Source organism: Macrotis lagotis, chromosome 1 (genome assembly GCF_037893015.1).
Source record: "Macrotis lagotis isolate mMagLag1 chromosome 1, bilby.v1.9.chrom.fasta, whole genome shotgun sequence".
Taxonomy (NCBI): Eukaryota; Metazoa; Chordata; class Mammalia; order Peramelemorphia; family Peramelidae; genus Macrotis; species Macrotis lagotis.
This window is the reverse complement of record NC_133658.1, coordinates 854,065,311-854,081,637: the sequence shown is the minus strand read 5'-3', so window position 1 is coordinate 854,081,637 and position 16,327 is coordinate 854,065,311. Positions and strand designations below refer to the sequence as shown.

At 48.6% G+C, this 16,327-nt stretch overlaps 1 protein-coding gene across 5 annotated transcripts in view; it reads left to right on the top strand.

Annotated features, from left to right (window-relative positions):
• Nucleotides 1–2,576: 2,576 nt before the first annotated feature.
• COL16A1 (collagen type XVI alpha 1 chain) overlaps nt 2,577–16,327 on the top strand; it is a 78,296-nt gene continuing 64,545 nt past the window's right edge. For all 5 annotated transcript variants that reach the window (XM_074217660.1, XM_074217664.1, XM_074217663.1 and 2 more), the window contains exons 1-10: nt 2,577–2,811; nt 4,186–4,297; nt 6,373–6,447; nt 6,827–6,944; nt 7,453–7,576; nt 11,707–11,973; nt 12,142–12,222; nt 12,387–12,512; nt 14,975–15,028; nt 15,535–15,573. In XM_074217660.1, the coding sequence (XP_074073761.1) occupies nt 4,222–4,297; nt 6,373–6,447; nt 6,827–6,944; nt 7,453–7,576; nt 11,707–11,973; nt 12,142–12,222; nt 12,387–12,512; nt 14,975–15,028; nt 15,535–15,573 (960 nt within the window). In that variant the 5' untranslated portion in view covers nt 2,577–2,811; nt 4,186–4,221. The remainder of the gene's footprint in view (nt 2,812–4,185; nt 4,298–6,372; nt 6,448–6,826; nt 6,945–7,452; nt 7,577–11,706; nt 11,974–12,141; nt 12,223–12,386; nt 12,513–14,974; nt 15,029–15,534; nt 15,574–16,327) is intronic.

The window sequence follows — 16,327 nt, the reverse complement described above, 5'->3', positions numbered from 1 at the left end:
AGTTAATTCCCTACTCTGGGAACCCTGGACCTTGGTTTTCTTTCAAAATGAATGGGATGGACTAGAGAGTCTCTAAGGACCTTCTAAGTGCTAAGAGTCTATGAATTTATGACTTTCAATCTGGAACTCCAGGCACTAGTCCACTCCAGTTTTGATTATGCCCATGGCTTGGGTCACACTTTTGTATGTCAGAATTTAAAAGGTCCATTTCCCAATTCTCCAGGGATCAGTTTCCTGATCAAGAGAGTGTCTCCATCTTGTTTTATTTCATCATTCTGTCATCCCCCAAGCACCTGGGACTATGGAATTGGGGAGACATCTGGGGTCCAGGACTCAGTCTTCCCCCTTGCATGCTGTCACCTCTCCTTCTTCCCTCCCCTTTCTGGCCGGGTAAGTCTGCTGAACTCAGCACTTTCCCCTCTAACTGTGGCTGGGAACTGGTTCCTGAGGGCTGCCCTCAAGAGCACCGCGGTTGGGTTTCCACTGACTCAGCTCCCTCTAAGCCATTGCTCCAGGCCCCTCTTCACCCTTCTTCTTCCCAGATGGGCTCAACCAGAGTCTCAACCATACAGTATAGTCTCAGGGTTCCAGGCTACTTCTTCCATCCTAACATCACTGAGACTGCCTGTCCCTGCTGAGGGTGGGCAGGAGGATCCCATGATGTCTAGTGTGTCCCTTGGAGTCCCCCTCTTCTTGCCTGTAAATTTGCTCAGTGGTGGTTCCTCTGGGAGGATCTGGACCTGAGAGTCCATAGCAAGAGCTCTCCTGGGGGGGAAGGATTCCTAGATCCCGATTTGGATTGGAGTCCTAGCTTAGTCAGTTCAGATTTCTTTACTTTTCAGAGCTTCAATTATCTGACCTGCAAAATGGGGATAATAACACTCCCTACTTACCTTTGGGGGCTATCATGGAGACAGGGCTTTGTAAACCTCCAGATAATGCCATCCTCTTCCCAGTATTCACATGGCTAACACTCTATTTCAGGCCCTCATTATTAGTCTCTCACCATTCTACTCCATCCTCCACACAGCTGCCAAAATGATTTTCCTTATGTACCAATCTGACCAAATCATTCCCCTACTGAGAAAATTCTATTTGGTTTTCTATTGCTTCTATATGAAATAGAAATTCCTTTGTTTGGCTATATAGCTCTTTACAACCTGACTCCAGACAGCTTTTGTTGTTCAGGTGTTTTCAGTCCTGTCTGACTCTACATGACCTCATTTGGATTCTTTTTGGCAAAGGCACTGGAGTGATTTGCCATTTCCTTTTCCCAACTCAATCTACAGATGAGGAAACTGAGGCAAATAGGGTGAAATGACTTGGCCAGGGTCACACAGCCAGTAAGTGTCGGAGGCTGAATTTGAACTAAGGAAAATGAGAGTCTTCCAGACTCCAAGTCTAGCACTCTATCCACTTCCCCACTTAGCTGCCCTGAGACAACCTTTACAGCTTTGTCATTCATTGCTTCCTTTCTAGAACTCTCCAGTCTGAGCAAACTGACTTCTCTGTTTCTCACACCCTGCATTCCATCCTCCATTTCCATGGCTTTGTTCTGGCTATTCCCCAGATATGGAATGTACTCCCTTTTTTCCTTAGCTCTGCCTCATAGAATCCCCCCCTTCCTTTAAGACTCAGTTGTTATCATGTAGGAGTCTCAGATCTTCTCCACCAAGACTTTCCTGCTCACCCCAGCTTCTAAAGTGCTCCCTCCCTCACTTTCCATTTGTATTTATTTGGTATTTATGTGTCCTATATACAATCCCTGAGACTAAAGATGCCTTCATTTTTATGTCTGAATACTTATTGATTCATCAGTGATAGATGATTTGGGGCAAGACCCCTTCCCTCTCTGGGGCTCAGTTTTTTCATCTGAAAAATAAGATGTTTGGAGCAGGGAGGTCTCAAAGGTTCCCCTCACAAAATCCATGATTTTGTGATTCCTCTTCTCCCTAAATTCTGATTGGGACAGTAGCAGACAGATAGGTGGCTGGGAACTGAATTGGGAGCCTTCGGGGAAAGAGTTTGTGGTTGGGATGCTGAGGTTGGAAAAACGCAGACCATGGAGGCCAATGGCCACGTCATGGTGAGGGTGGGGGGAGCCATGGAGTTTGGAATGGGGGCGGGGCCTGGGGGGTCTCCCCTGGATACTGTCTTGTCAGGCCCTGGCCAGAGCAAAGGGGCAATCCTGGGAGCCAGCCGGAAGGAGGTGGAGAAAGAAAAGAGGGGAGCCGGGGTGACTTCCCAAGTTTTCTTCCCGAGTTCTTAAAAAGCCAGCACTTCTGCTTCCCCTTGCATGGGGGGGTGGGGGGACCTTCCTGTGACGCTGTCTCCATGCAATGTGAGACACGCCTAGAACTGTGGACTGGGGATTCACCTGGCAGGGAAAGGGGAAGATTGGGGGGTGGAGGGGTGAGCAGGAGGAAAGGCGGCTTGGCCCAGCCCCTTCAAACCTCAGCTTAGCTTAGCTGGCCTGGGAGCCCCCCTCCTCGGCGGGCGGCCCCGCCACAGCTGGCTCCCATTAGCTGAAGGCCTGGCCAGAGGCCAGCCTCCTCCCGCCTAGTCTCCCCCCTCTGAGCCGTGGGCCCGGCAAGCCCGCCAGTCCTAGGCTCGCTCTAGAAGGGGACACAGCAAGAGCAGCACAAGCTGGTCGGGAACCCTCAGTCCCAGGAGAGATTGTGGGGGAGACCCCCTGCCCACTACCTCCTGGTCCCCAAGGCCCAAGCAGCCAGACTCTTGCTCCCACTCCCGGCCTTCTCCCCACACCCGGCCTGGGGGCGGGTGCCCAGGCATCTGTCAGGCCTCAGGCAGGTAAGTGAGGGACCCCTGGTCCCCAACCCCACCCCTCCCAGCTCCAGACAGTCAGATTCTCAGGTCTTTCTCATCTTTCTTTCCATACTTGCTCTGGGGCCGGCTGTCCAGGCAGGAATGAGCCAGAGTTTCCATGGGTAAAGGAAGAGGGTCCTCTTCTAGCTCCCCATGGCCATTCTCCCAGAGTTCTTCAGGACCTTTCCCCATTGTGGCATCAGCATTCAGACCCCCCCTCTACCACAAACCCTGGTTTATGGTTAAGGAAGGACTGCAGGAATTTGGGGAAGGCCTTGCGACAAGGGAGAGGAAGGAGATTGGAGATGAAGGGATTAGAAAAAAGACAGGAATGGAGGGTCACACAGGTACATACATGTCTTTGTTGCTGCCCGGATCACATGACTCCCAATGTCATGGTATCTTTTCATTGGCCAGCCATAGGCTAGAGGCCCTCTAAGCTCCTAGAAAGTGGAGAGAGGTGGCACTGTCCAGAGACGGGGGAAACCTGCTGACCAGACTACCTCAGGAAGAAAAAACTGAGGGGACGAGAAAGAGGATGGAGAATAATGGTCTCCAGTTCCCTTGAGGAGAGGATGTCCCACTGCCTTGTGTCTTCCCCAGAGTTGAAGCAGGAGAGTTAATCTGATGCCATAGGAAAAAACAAGAGATCAGCGTCAAATCCTGATGCTAAACCTGGATAAATTTCTTTCCCTCCCTAAGCCTCAGTTTCTCTACCTGAAAAATGGATTGTAGCAGTAGAGAGTGAGGTCAGACATTTAGTCCAAGGAGAGGGCTGCCTCAGCCTTAGAAGAGTTGGGATAGATCCTTTCTTCCCATTAATCTCTTTTTTCTCTGCTGACCAAGAGACAGTGGGCTGGACTTAATGGCCTTTACTGGACCTATGCAGGTAAGAGAGGGAGGGAGACTGAGATATTGGATATTTTATGGGTCAGTTCTAGTTAAAGGATAAGCTCAGGCTGATGTATTTCCTCAGATCAATCTTGGTTTAATCAAATTTAGAGGGCCTCATCTACTGCGGGACATTGACAGGTGACCCACAGTGCACCCCCTAGTGGCCTGACCTGACTGTACCTGGTCCCTCACCTTGCCAACAGCTGTTGCTTCCATTTAGGCTTTGGACCGAGTCTGATAGACTCTCCACTTGGGTGGTCACTGAGGGATGTCCGTGTCTAGGTGAACTGAAGTAGACATGAAAGCCCAGCACCAGTGGCTTGGTCTGGATCAGTATAAAGCGCTGTCACAGAAATAGAAGCATTTCTCTTGTTAGGGTTCTTGGGGTCCCTCAGACCCCAGTGGTTTCCTCTTGTGAATGTGAGAGGTCAGCTCTCATCTAACCTTTTCCTCTCTCTTCCATAGGCCCCTCTCCTTCCCAGGTGACATCTGGAGTCCAGCATGTTGGCAGCTTGGACTCCAAGACTGTGGCTGATCAGCCTCTGGGTCACTTGTGGCAGTCAAGGAGTGGAGACTGGTAAGAACTCAGGTGTACCTATCCCTAATCTTTCAAGAGACTCAGTTTTCAGGTCCCCCACTCCAATTCAGGGCAGTGGGTCTCAGGAGATGCCATGGGGGAGAAGCTTGTATTGTATTTATCTCTAAGGGAAACTGCAACTTTGGTCTCTGTATGTGATTCTATGGTCTGTGTCTTCGTGTCACTGTATATTTCTATAATGTGTGAGTGTGTATAAGTAGATACCTGTAGAGGCGGCTAGGTGGCACAGTGGATAGAGCCCCGGCCCTGGAGTCAGGAGTACCTGGGTTCAAATCCCGTCTCAAACACTTCATAATTACCTAGCTGTGTGGCCTTGGGCAAGCCACTTAACCCCATTTGCCTTGCAAAAACCTAAAAAAAAAAAGTAGGTGCCTATATCTGCAATGTGGGATGATGTTTGTTTTGGAGAGGCAGCCTGGGAAAGCAGCAAGTGGACTGGACTACAGTGAAGACCTGGGTTCAAATTCTACCTCTGATGTTTGCTAGCTGGATGCCCCTGGGGAAGTGTACTTCAGTAACACTGGATATAAAACAGGGTTAATAATACATCCCTCATGGGTTTATTGTGAGGCTTACATGAGCTTCCCTGTGTGTCAACTCTTCCTAGGGTTTGAGTAGTTCCGGGTCTCTGCATGTGTGCACGTGTCTGTGTGTGTGTATGTATGTGTATGTGTGTGTGTTTGTGTGTGTGGGTCTCCCACTGCATGGAGATGAGGGAGGGAAGGAGGGCACCCTCCTTCGAGGGTGTCTGGGAAGGGATGGACTTCTGCCAACCCCAGCCCAGCCTCTCTGCAGTCACAGTCGTGTCCGGTGCCAGTGGTCCATCAGAACTTCTAGAGAAGCCTAACTGCAGAGGAAATCTGAGTTTTGCTCTCTGCGGAATATCATACGGGGGCTTGGTCTACAGCACAGTCTTCTGAGGATGTCCTCTTGCCTCAGCATGGCAAGGTGGGGGGTACAAAGGAGTGTAGACCCAAGACCAGACAGAGGGCTGGGCTATTAGCAGGGTCAGAGCCAGGGGAAATATCTTTGGCATCCTTCCTTCTGGTCCTCACCCAAGGGCCTGGAAAGAAGCTGTTCAGCTAGGGGATCCCTGAATTGCCAAGAGCCCTAGAGCCCCTTCCCTTCCTCTGGACCCAAGGAGCCCCCTAGGGCCAGCAGCAGAAAGGTCAGGGAGTGGGCTGAGTCTGTGTACCGAACTTCACTGTCCCCTGTGATTTATTTGCATGTATGCTCCTAGATTCATGTGGCTACATGTGTACACGTGTATATGTGTTTCACCCACTCCCCTCTCCATGAGTCTCCTCGGGGGCTGGGGCAGCAGATTTCAACATCTCTGAGGAATCCAGGCACCATGCCAGGCTATGAGTCACCCAGGCTGCCGCTGATGGAGATGGCCCCTCCGGCTGCATATGTATGTGAGGGGTGGAGAGTGCCAGGGCTTCTGGGCCCCAAACCCAGAAGTCTCTTCTTCTCAGCCCAAAAGCCCCTAGAGTCCATTCCTCATTGGGGAGGTACTCCAACCAGTTAGGAACCCCGCACTGCTCCAACATCTTTTCTGGTATCCAATGTCAATCTTTCTTTTAGCCATTGCTCAATCTGTTCTGCAGGGTAACTTCCAATCCTATTTCTTCACACATTGATGATGATAAAACTGCTCTCTGCCCTACCTTGTTCCGTACCTCTGGCCTTCTATCTGCCAATGTCCCAGGGGGCAACAATGGAGCAGAGAATGTAAGCTCTGGCTCTAACTTCATGTACTATTTTGGGCAAATGACTCCCCTTCATTGGGCCTCAGTGTTCTTATCTGGCAGATGGGGGCAGGTACATTCACATTGTATATAGTTTCTGCTCTCCCTTTTGTTCTGCCTCCTCTTATCTGCCTGGTTCTCCTGGGGCTATCAAGGAAGGTAGGGCAGTGCCAGGGCTGTATCTGAATGGGCTCTAATGGGAAGAGCCTATACAATCAAATCTGTCTTTTGGGAAAAATAATCATCCTAGGTGCCCCAAGCCTAGGGTGAGTATGCCTAGAGGTTATACCTTTTATCTTCCAGGTGAACAATGTCCTCCCCTGCAACAAGAGGGACTGAGGTTAGAAGCCAATGGTGACTCTTCAACCAACATGACAGGTGAGTCCTGTTTCTCCCACAATCCCTGGGGGCAGCTAGTTGGCACAGTGGATAGAGAACTGGCTTTGAAATCACAGAGGACAGGCATTCAAACCAACCTCAGACAGTTGATACTTAGCAGCTGTGTGACCTTGGGCAAGTCACTTAACCCTGATTGCCTCACATCCAGGGCCATCTCCAGTCATCCTGATTCATATCTGGCCCCTGAACCCAGATGGTCCTGGAGGAAAAAGTGAGGGAGGCTTGTCATGGTATCACCCCCCTGACGTCATGGTCTTCTTCTGTAACGAAAGACAAACATCAACAATCCCTGTGCATCCAAGACATCCACTTTGCCCACCTCTCACTGAGTTACCTGAATTCCTCTTTCCCTACCTAGGTTTCAATCTCATTAAGAGATTTGCCCTCATGAAGGTATCAGCTATCAAGAGGATCCGGAACCCAAAAGGGCCCTTCATTCTGCGGTTGGGGAATACCCAGCTCGCCCTCCCCACAGCGTGAGTGCCTCTGGGTGTCTGGGGAGGGACTTAGAGAAATAGAGAGTACTTCTGTAGGTCTTTTACCATTCCCCTGCCTCTGATCAGCCCAGGAATAGGATGAGTTTTCATAAGGGCAGATCTATGTACTGCCCAAGAAGGTAGTTTGGGCTTCAGTGTTAACCCTGAGCCCCTGGTCTCTGTCTATCCCCAGAAGATGGGCCCAGGCCTGGATAGGAAGAATTAGAGTAGAATAGGGATAAGGAATGAGCCTGGATGCTATACTAGCAACAGAAAGGAGCTGGCACTTGATTGGCAGTGGAGGAATTGGCCCTAGGTTGACACTAAGGAATACGATTGGCTCTTTGCTGAATTTCATCCTGATATCAGTGGTAAGAGGAGGTATCTGGCTGGCCATGGAATAAGAGAAAATACTAGGGGTCAGAGGTGGATACTGAGAAGTAGCCCAAATCAACAGGCTGGGCTTCTGATGATGGCCAAGTTCACCTGGGCTTTCTCTTCCTTCCAGCCAGGTGTTCCCTGGGGGTCTCCCTGACCAATTTGCAATAGTGCTGACCCTTCTGCTGAAGAAACAGACAAGCAAAGACACCTGGTATTTATTGCAAGTAACTGATAAGGATGGGTATCCACAGGTGAGCCTCAGAATAAGCCTGCCACTACTTCCTCTGGCCTCCTCCCCTTCTCTTCCCACCTTCTTGGTCTTTCCACCCACTTGTCTTCTCTCCATCCTCTTTCTCTCCCTCCTAACACTGACCTGTCCTAATCTTTCTTCTCCCTATCCCTTCCTGCATCCTTCCACTCCCCTGATCCTCACTTTATCTTGCCCCCCTTCCCTCCCATCCTTCACTAGTCTTCCTATCTGCTGCCCCTGACCTCTTGCTTCCAGCCCCCAATGGATCTTCCTTCTAGCCAACTCTCTTCACCCCTCAGTCTCCTCGTCCCCCAGATCCTTGCATGTGGAGGTTGAGAATTCACTTTTTTTCATCCCAGTTCTGCTGCTTACTCTGTGAGTAATCTAACACAAGGCACTGCTCCTTATCAGGATCTCAGTTTCCTTATGTATAAAATGAAGGGATAGACTAATAGGGGCTCTCGATTTTCTTTATGTTGTGGAACCCTTTGGCAATCTGGTGAAGTCTATGGACATATTCTCACAAAAATGTTTTTAAATGCAAAATAAACCAATTGTATGAAAATCATTCTCTCTCTCTCTCCTTCCTCCCTCCCTCCCAAACAAATTCATAGAAAATAGGTTAAGAGCTCTTCTCCTAGATCAGGGGTGGAAAACCTTTTTTCCTTCCAAAACTTAAAAATTAGCCTGTTATAAATACCTAGCTATGTGACCTTGGGCAAGTCACTTAACCCCATTGCCTTCAATAAATAAAAAGGTGGGGGGCAGCTAGATGGCGCAGTGGATAGAATACCGACCCTGGAGTCAGGAGGACCTGAGTTCAAATCTGAACTTGGACACTCAATAATTGCCTAGTTGTGTGACCTTGGGCAAGTCATTTAATTCCATTGCCTTAAATAAATAAATTTTTAAAAATTAGGCTGTTATATTTGATCAAACATTTTAATTAATTCACCCTTTTAAAAATTCCTAGATTTATTGAATTTCAAGTCCTGCCTGCAGTTGCTTTAACCAGACGTTCCCCAGCCCTGTCCTAGATGACCTGAGGTCCTTCCAGTTCTAAATGATATTAGATAGGTTTTTCATTTCCTTCTTCCTCTCTTTGTCAGCTCTACTATGTTCTGGAGCATCATTTTCTCTTTCTTTCTTTCTTTCTTTCTTTCTTTCTTTCTTTCTTTCCTTCCTTCCTTCCTTCCTTCCTTCCTTCCTTCCTTCCTTCCTTCCTTCCTTCCTTCCTTCCTTCCTTCCTTTCTTTCACAGTGGGGTTAAGTGACTTGCCCAAGGCCACACAGCTAAGTAATTATTAAATATCTGAGGCCGGATTTGAACTCAGGTCCTCCTGACTCCAGGGCTGGTGCTCCCTCTACTATGCCACCTAGTTACCCCCGGAGCATCATTTTCAGTGCATGTCCATACACACCCTAACCTTTTCCTCCCTTGCCCCATTCACTTTCTGTCTACTCTGCCCCTCACTATTTCCCTGTTGCTTCACCTCCTCTCCCAGATGCTTTACAGCTCTCACATCCTTTCTCATCACATTGTCCTGATCACATCCTCGGAGGGGTCCTCAGGATACCCTCGACCAACAATGCCCCCAGCTCTCTTGGAGCTGCTATCATAGATTACAATAGCTTCTCTGCCCTGCCCCACTGAGACCCAAAGCCTAAAGGGAAGCAGGTGTAGTTTGTGAAGGATCCATAGTCAAGGCCGATTTCAGGCACCCAGTTTGCCCTCCTTCTCTGAGAAGATCCAAGGGGCATTCATCCCTAAGACTTCCACCTTTTGTTCCTTTCTATACTTTCATACTATTTTTCATATCTTTTATATATCCAGGCCCAACCCAAACCTGACTCATCTGATCTTCCCATCCTCTGAATCTGCTTGGCTCCTAGGATTCAAAGACTAGTAGGACCTTGAGGGCTTAATAATTATATCTCCAATTCTACAAGCTATTGCAGCAGCTTGCCTAGCTGGGTCTCTGTTTTCTATACACCCTCCCCCTCCCCCAAAGCTGAGATTGTTAGGGCTAGAAGGAAATTTTAGGGACTACCTGGTTTTAGCCTCAAGGAGGCACAGAGGACGGGAAAGGACTTGGCCAAGGTCACATGGAGATTTAGTGGCAGAGTGAGGACCACAGGTGTCCTGCTTGGTAGTCCAGCCTCCTCTGACTGATAGGCAGCTGCTCTCTCCACCCCATTCTGTGTGCCTTTATGAGGTTTATTTGCAAGGACAAAGAGAACATACAAATGCAGAAATGGTGCACCAGGGGAAGGCCATCAATTGTATGAATAACAGAAACCTCCCCAATCCCAAACTGGTGATAGCCATTAACTCGCTAACCAGCCTAGAGCCCTCCCTTCCCTGATGGTCCCCAAAGAAGAGGGCATCTTCCACTCGAAACAGCCTCTCATTGGTCGCCAGATCCTACCGGTTCATTCTGATTGGTTCAATCTCCAGGGCTGGGCCAACCAGAAAACTCCCATCTAGTTGGGAAGGCGTGTGAGAGTTGGTGGGTTACAGCTGACTGGTGAAGAGGATGATTGAATGAGGACAAATGAAAGCGGAGACTCTCCATCGGAAAGAGGCCTCATGGAAAGGGCAGAAGCCAGGCCTAGGAGGGACTTAACCTGAAAAGTTCATGTGGTTACTAAGTAGCAGGGTTCAAATCGGAACTGGGTGGAATGTTCTTTTTTTACTATTAACCTCCTGCCTCCCAGAAGTCAGAAGATGGAGAGAGAGTGGCTTCTGGAGTCAAGATGACCTTGGTCCAAATCCAGCCTCTGACACGTCCTGGTGGAGTGACCCTCTAGGCAGTTTTCTAAAATTATAATTTGGAGGGTAGTTGCTGAGCTGCACTGGTAATTTATGAAGTCCCAAGTCCAGCCCCTAGCCTTCCCTCATTGCTACTTCACTACCCCCCCCCATATAAAAGAATTCAATAGGGCTAAGTTTGAGCCTTGACCCTGGATAGCTGGGTGACCTTGGTCAAGTCACTCAACCTGTTTGCTTCGGTTTCTTCAATTGTAAAATGGGAGTGATGACAGCACCTATTTCCCAGTGTTGTTGTGAGGATCAATTTGTAAAGCTTTCAGCACAGTGACTAGTATGCAATAGGAGCTTAATAAATGCTTGTTTTCCCCTGTAGAAATGGGAATTTTATTATTAATTATTATTAATAATCTTTATTGTCACTAGAATTATTTATTTCTCCCCTCCCTGCCCAAAGTGTGTGGGGGGGGGCTCAAAAGAACAATTATACACAGACGTTCTCATCACTTCAAAAATCTGAGTATTTGACTTGTATTGACATTCAGGTTAGGTCATCCCCAAAGATGAGAAAGAGACTGCAGACCCTGCCTTCTTTATGAGTACCCATCTTAAAGCACTAAAAATACCAGACCAAGGGAAGAAAAGTCTGGGCAACTTGGACCACGAGCACAGCCTTTAATTTTCAAAGGGCTGCTGAGTGAAAACTAGAATAAATTTGCTTTGCCTGACCCCAGAACAAGGAAAATGGAGAGGAAATCAGAGGAACAAATGTAGATTGAATGTTTGGGAAAACCTCCTAATAAGGAGCACTGTCCTAAAGTAGTATAGAAGGTAATGAGCTCCCCATGAGAGCATCTAGGAGGAGAGGGGAGCAGGGAAATAGTGAGGGGGGGTGGCAGAGTAGACAGGAAGTGATGGGGTAGGGGAGGCAAAGGTTTAGGGTGTATGTATGGACATATACTGAAAATGATGCTCCAGGAGGTAATTAGATGGTGCAGCGGATAGAGCACCAGCCCTAGAGTCAGGAAGACCTGAGTTCAAATTTGGCCGCTTACTCGTCCAGCTTGGCTGGACTGGTATCATCTGTTTTTAAAATTTTTTTTTATTTTTTAGTTTTTGTGAGGCAATGGGGTTAAATGACTTATCAAGTGCCTAAGGCTGGATTTGAACTCAGGTCCTCCTAACTCCAGGCCTAGTGCTATATCCATTGTTCCATCTAACTGCCCCTATGTATCCTCTAACATCCTCTTCACTCTCAGATTCTTTGATGCAGTGAATTCCCATTCTGTTTCATGTAAAATGAAGATCTGCGGATCCTTTTCTGGCTCTCAGTCCCATAAGTCTATCATCTTGCCTCCTCAGATCTCCTTGGAAGTCAACAGTCATGAGAAGAGTCTGGAGTTCCGGGCCCGTGGCTTGGATGGCGACTTTGTGACCTGCATCTTCCCCGTGGCTCGGATCTTTGACTTCCACTGGCACAAGTTGGTGCTGAGTGTAACTGGACGCGTGGTCTCAGTCCAAGTGGACTGCATCTCTGTCTCCTCCCAACCTGTGAGACCTCGGCATACAGTGCTTCCTGAGGGCCATGTCCTTCTAGGCGTGGATGCTGAGAGAGGCAAGCCTGTCTTTGTAAGTGTCTGCTGGGGCTAGGCTGAGAAGAGTTCTCTCCAGGTTGGGGTCATAGCTGGCATCACTAGAAGCATGGCCTTCCATTTCTAGAGGTTCCCCTTGGGGTGATCCCACTCTGTTTCCTATGCCCTTCTTACTTTTGTCTCTATCCCTATCTCCCTACCGCAGTTTGATTTGCAGCAGGCACACATCTACTGTGACCCTGCCCTGGTGATGGAGGAAGGATGCTGTGAGGTCTCACCAGCTGGGGTGAGTGAGGGAAACTGGGGGCCACAGGGTGGTTCATTTAAATGAGTGCCAGCCCTCTTTGGGGTTTGGGACTTCCACAGCACAGATGGGAAAGGAAGTAGCTTTAGGTAGATGGGAGCAGTTGTGCCTGCCTGCCAATTCCTTCCTCTTAATTTGCCAAGCAGTGCCCTCAGGAGGTCTCCAAAGCCCGACGGGACACCCAGAACAATGAACTCATCGAGATCAGTCCACAGGCAGAGGGCAAGGTCTACACTCGATGCTTCTGCCTAGAGGAGCCACAAGGAAGCAAGGTAAAGTTCTAACCCTACCTCTATTCCTATGTAGCATTTATGCCAGTTACAAGGCCCCCCCCCCCGAGTGAGTTAGAATGGACTGGCAGATATGCCAGAATGAACCTGAGATGAGGGACCTCCGACAAAATGGAGAGGTGAAGCTCTTAGGGCTGGAGGGATAGGGGATCCGATGGGCACCAGGTTGGTTTCTCCTCTGAGAGTGGGGTGTCAGGAGCCAGGTCCATTCTTCAACAATCCATCTATAAATCCATTCATCCTGTCTTTGGGGGCATGGAGAATCATGATGGACGTCTTAAGGGTAAGCAGGCAGTGGCCATCATTCTGCCTTCTCAGAGACTCTATTCATCTATCCATTCATTCAAATGTTTCACAAGCATCTCTTCTCTAAGAAGCCCTGTTCTTAGCAATAGACTTTACATCTTTAGATTCTTGGTATCTTAACAAGAAGCAAAATTCACCCCAGATAGCCCCTTCACTTATGAAATATATACCCTGGTAAGAGTAAGATATTAATAGAGATTATGTCACTCAATCAATCAATCACCCAATTAGAAATGGGCAAGGTGCTGGGGAGAGGGAAATCCAACCTAATTTTGAGGTGGGGAGTCCTTTACTAGTTGGGGAATCAGGGAAGGCTTCTTGGAAGAAGAAACTGGAGTAAAGCTTTAAGAATGGGTAGGAATTTGGTTGGCAGAAGGAAAGGAGGAAATTTCAGGTCCTAAGAACAAGGTGAACCAAGAAGCAGAGGTGGGCCACCTCTTACTATAAAGTGAGTTCTAGAAGCAAAAATGAATTCAGGTTGGTTTGAATCTCAGGTTCGCTGGGGCTGTAACAGTCCAGTCCCCTCTCTAATCCTCCTCCCTAATGTGAGTGATCCATGCCCTGACTTGAAGGATAGAAGGGGCTTGCCTCCCAAAATAGGAAGAGGGTCCTGCAGAAAGTTGTTATCTGTACCCTCTCCCCCAGAATGGTGAAATTTAGCCAATTTGCCCCTGCACCCTCCCCATTCCTTCCTTCCCCCTCTCCCCTTTCCCAGGCAGCCCTCTCCTATCCCTCCAATAACTTGGGGTCTTGTCAATTCTTACAGTTCTGTAGGGAGCTATACCTCCTAGGCTGGCAAGCTAGTGAAACCTTGTGTGCCCTTGCTCACAAAGAAAGGGAATGCCCATCTTTCTCTGTGGCTTCACAAACACCCAGAACCCAGCTAAGACGGTATATATGTGTATATGGTAGGGAGGTCCTATATCTAACAAGCACTCATTCATTGAGCACCGGGAAGACCTATTGCTTCCCATGTCTCAGATTCACTGAGCTCTAGTGGACTTGTTTGTCCAACCTAGGAAAAACATCGAGTTGAGCTCCACTTTGTTCCTAGATTTGGAGTTAGCAGAATTCATGTTGAATCCCAAATGTACCACCTAAAGCCCATTGGCAAGTCCCTTCCCCACCTCTATATGTGGTTCCCCCTCCCCTCAAGAGCCTGGGATTATTTCTTTGAAGTCTCTTCCATCTATGACATTCTGTGTTCTATGCTCCCTTCTAGTTCTAAAGTCCTGTGTTCTAAAGTCCCTCCTTGCTCTGAGACTGTATTCTAAGTTCCTCCTTAGCACCAACATTTGATGTTCTAAAGCCAGGATATGTCTATCCCCATCCTGTGGGTGGGATCTGGGTGGGTGAAACTTGGGAGCAGGAGCAGGAAGTTTCTTCCCTTATGCCCCTTCCTGGGCCTCATCAAACTCCAAGGCTCCTCCACCCCTGCAACATTGATCAGAAAGATCCAGGGACCAAGGGGGTTGGGGGAAGGCCCATGCCCCCCTTACCCACCTCGGGCAGCCAGCCCAGGCGCTTACTCTGGAGAACACATGGCTTCATTCATTAGCTGGTTCAGTTTTTCCAGCATCCTAGGGGAAAAGGGAGGGGTTTGGGGAAGGGAGAGGAAAGAGTAGGGGGAATAGAGGAAGGTGAATTAGGAAGCCAAAAAAGGGAGAGGGGGCATAGGGAATGAAATTAGGAAGGAGAGGAAGGAGGGGAAGAGGGACAGGTTAATCATGTGCTCTAGGAGGCTGGGGGCATGGAGAATCATGATGGGCGTCCTAAGGGTAAGCGGGCAGTGGCCATCATTCTGCCCTCTCAGAGAGTCTCCCATTTCCAGGAGAAGGCTGAGAAAATCCTAGTAGAGTTGATCAAGTCTTCGTGGGACATCAACCCCCCCCCCCCCACCAGTCCAGCATCAAACCACATAGCGTCGTTGTGGAAAAGATCCCTCCCTGACATGGGAAGCAGAGGGATCCAGTTCTGTCATTTGTTTCCTGTTTATGACCTTAGATAAGACTCTTCCTCTCTTGAGATCTTGGTTTCCTGATCTGTCAAATGACAGGGTTGAACTAGCCTTCGCTTCCAAGTATGACATCTTAAGATCCTCCAACCTCTTTCCTGAGCCCACTTTTCTGTCTGTCTAGGTGAATACTGAACTCACAGGAAATACGGGAGTAAAGAGAGAGAAAGGAAGCAAGGTAAGAGTTGAGCTGGCCCCCCAGGTCTCTCCTTTGTACCCAGGCCAACTTTCCTAGCCAGACATCCTGATCCCCCCCAACCTCCTGGGGCTTGGGGAACAATTGTGGGAAATAATACATTTTCTTATAGAGGGTGGGAGTGGGTGAGGCAAGAGGGAGCTTGGGAGTCAAGACCATTCCCTTCTCCATGGACCTCAATTTCCTCATTTGTAAGATGATGAGGTCGGAATGGATGAGCTTTTAAGTCTCTTCCAGTTTATCTCCTGAAAAAGCTCCAGGTCTACAAAGCTGAAAGGCTCACTGGGCAATCACAGGGATACCCACCAAGGTTCTCATCCTCACCAGGAAATTAAAACTGTATTGCCCACACTGATCTAACTAGGCTCTAGGATGGTGTTAGGGCCTCTGTCCCCCAAGTTTTAGTGAAGCTGGATAGCCCTGGGGGATAGGGCCCCCCATTTTCTGTTCCTCCATCTTCATATCTCTTTACCTCTTCTTCCCTTTAGGATGCCCCCTGGATACAGAAGACGATGCCAGCTGATGAGGTAAGACTGCCTAGTAAGAACAGAGACAGGCCTATTGTGAAGGCAGACTGAACCAGCCTCTGAACTAAGTCTCTAAGGATGCCTGGGGGAAATAAAAGGGGAGCGGGGGCAGCCGGATGCCTGCCCGTCTCCCTGCATTCCTTGAGAGGCCCTGGGCACTCTGCCCTATCACACAGGGATTACTGGCTTAGCCTGGAGGCCTGTGAAGAAGTTACCACCTTGGCAAGGAGATGACTACTATGGGAATAATGTAGGGTTCAGCTTCTCTCAGTCAATCTGATAGACCTTTGGGGACTTCTATATGTAATGCCCACACCAAGAAGAAAGTTCTAGATTCAGTTCACATCTGGGGATCATTAGGGCCAAGGATGATGGAGTCACAGGTTCCCTTCCTTGGTTGTGCTCTCTCAACTCAGTGTTGATATAGTGGAGGGAGTGATAAATTTGGAGTCTGGAGATCTAGTTTCAAATTCTGACTCCAAAATGTACTAACTCTGTTTCCCCATATGTAAAATGAGTGAATTGGAATATGATCTGCAGAGATTTCTTTTAGGTCTAAATTCTATGATCCTATAAGCTTGGCAAGTTCCCTCTCCTCCCTGGGTCTCAGTTTCCTCATTTGGAAAATGAGGAGTTTGCACTAAATCCATCTCTATGATCTATTGTGGAGTAAACTACTGGGTGCTAACTGGGTGATACAAGTGTGTGCACTTGGGGTTTCTAGGAATCCTTTGCTCCCCCAAATGTGCTATGT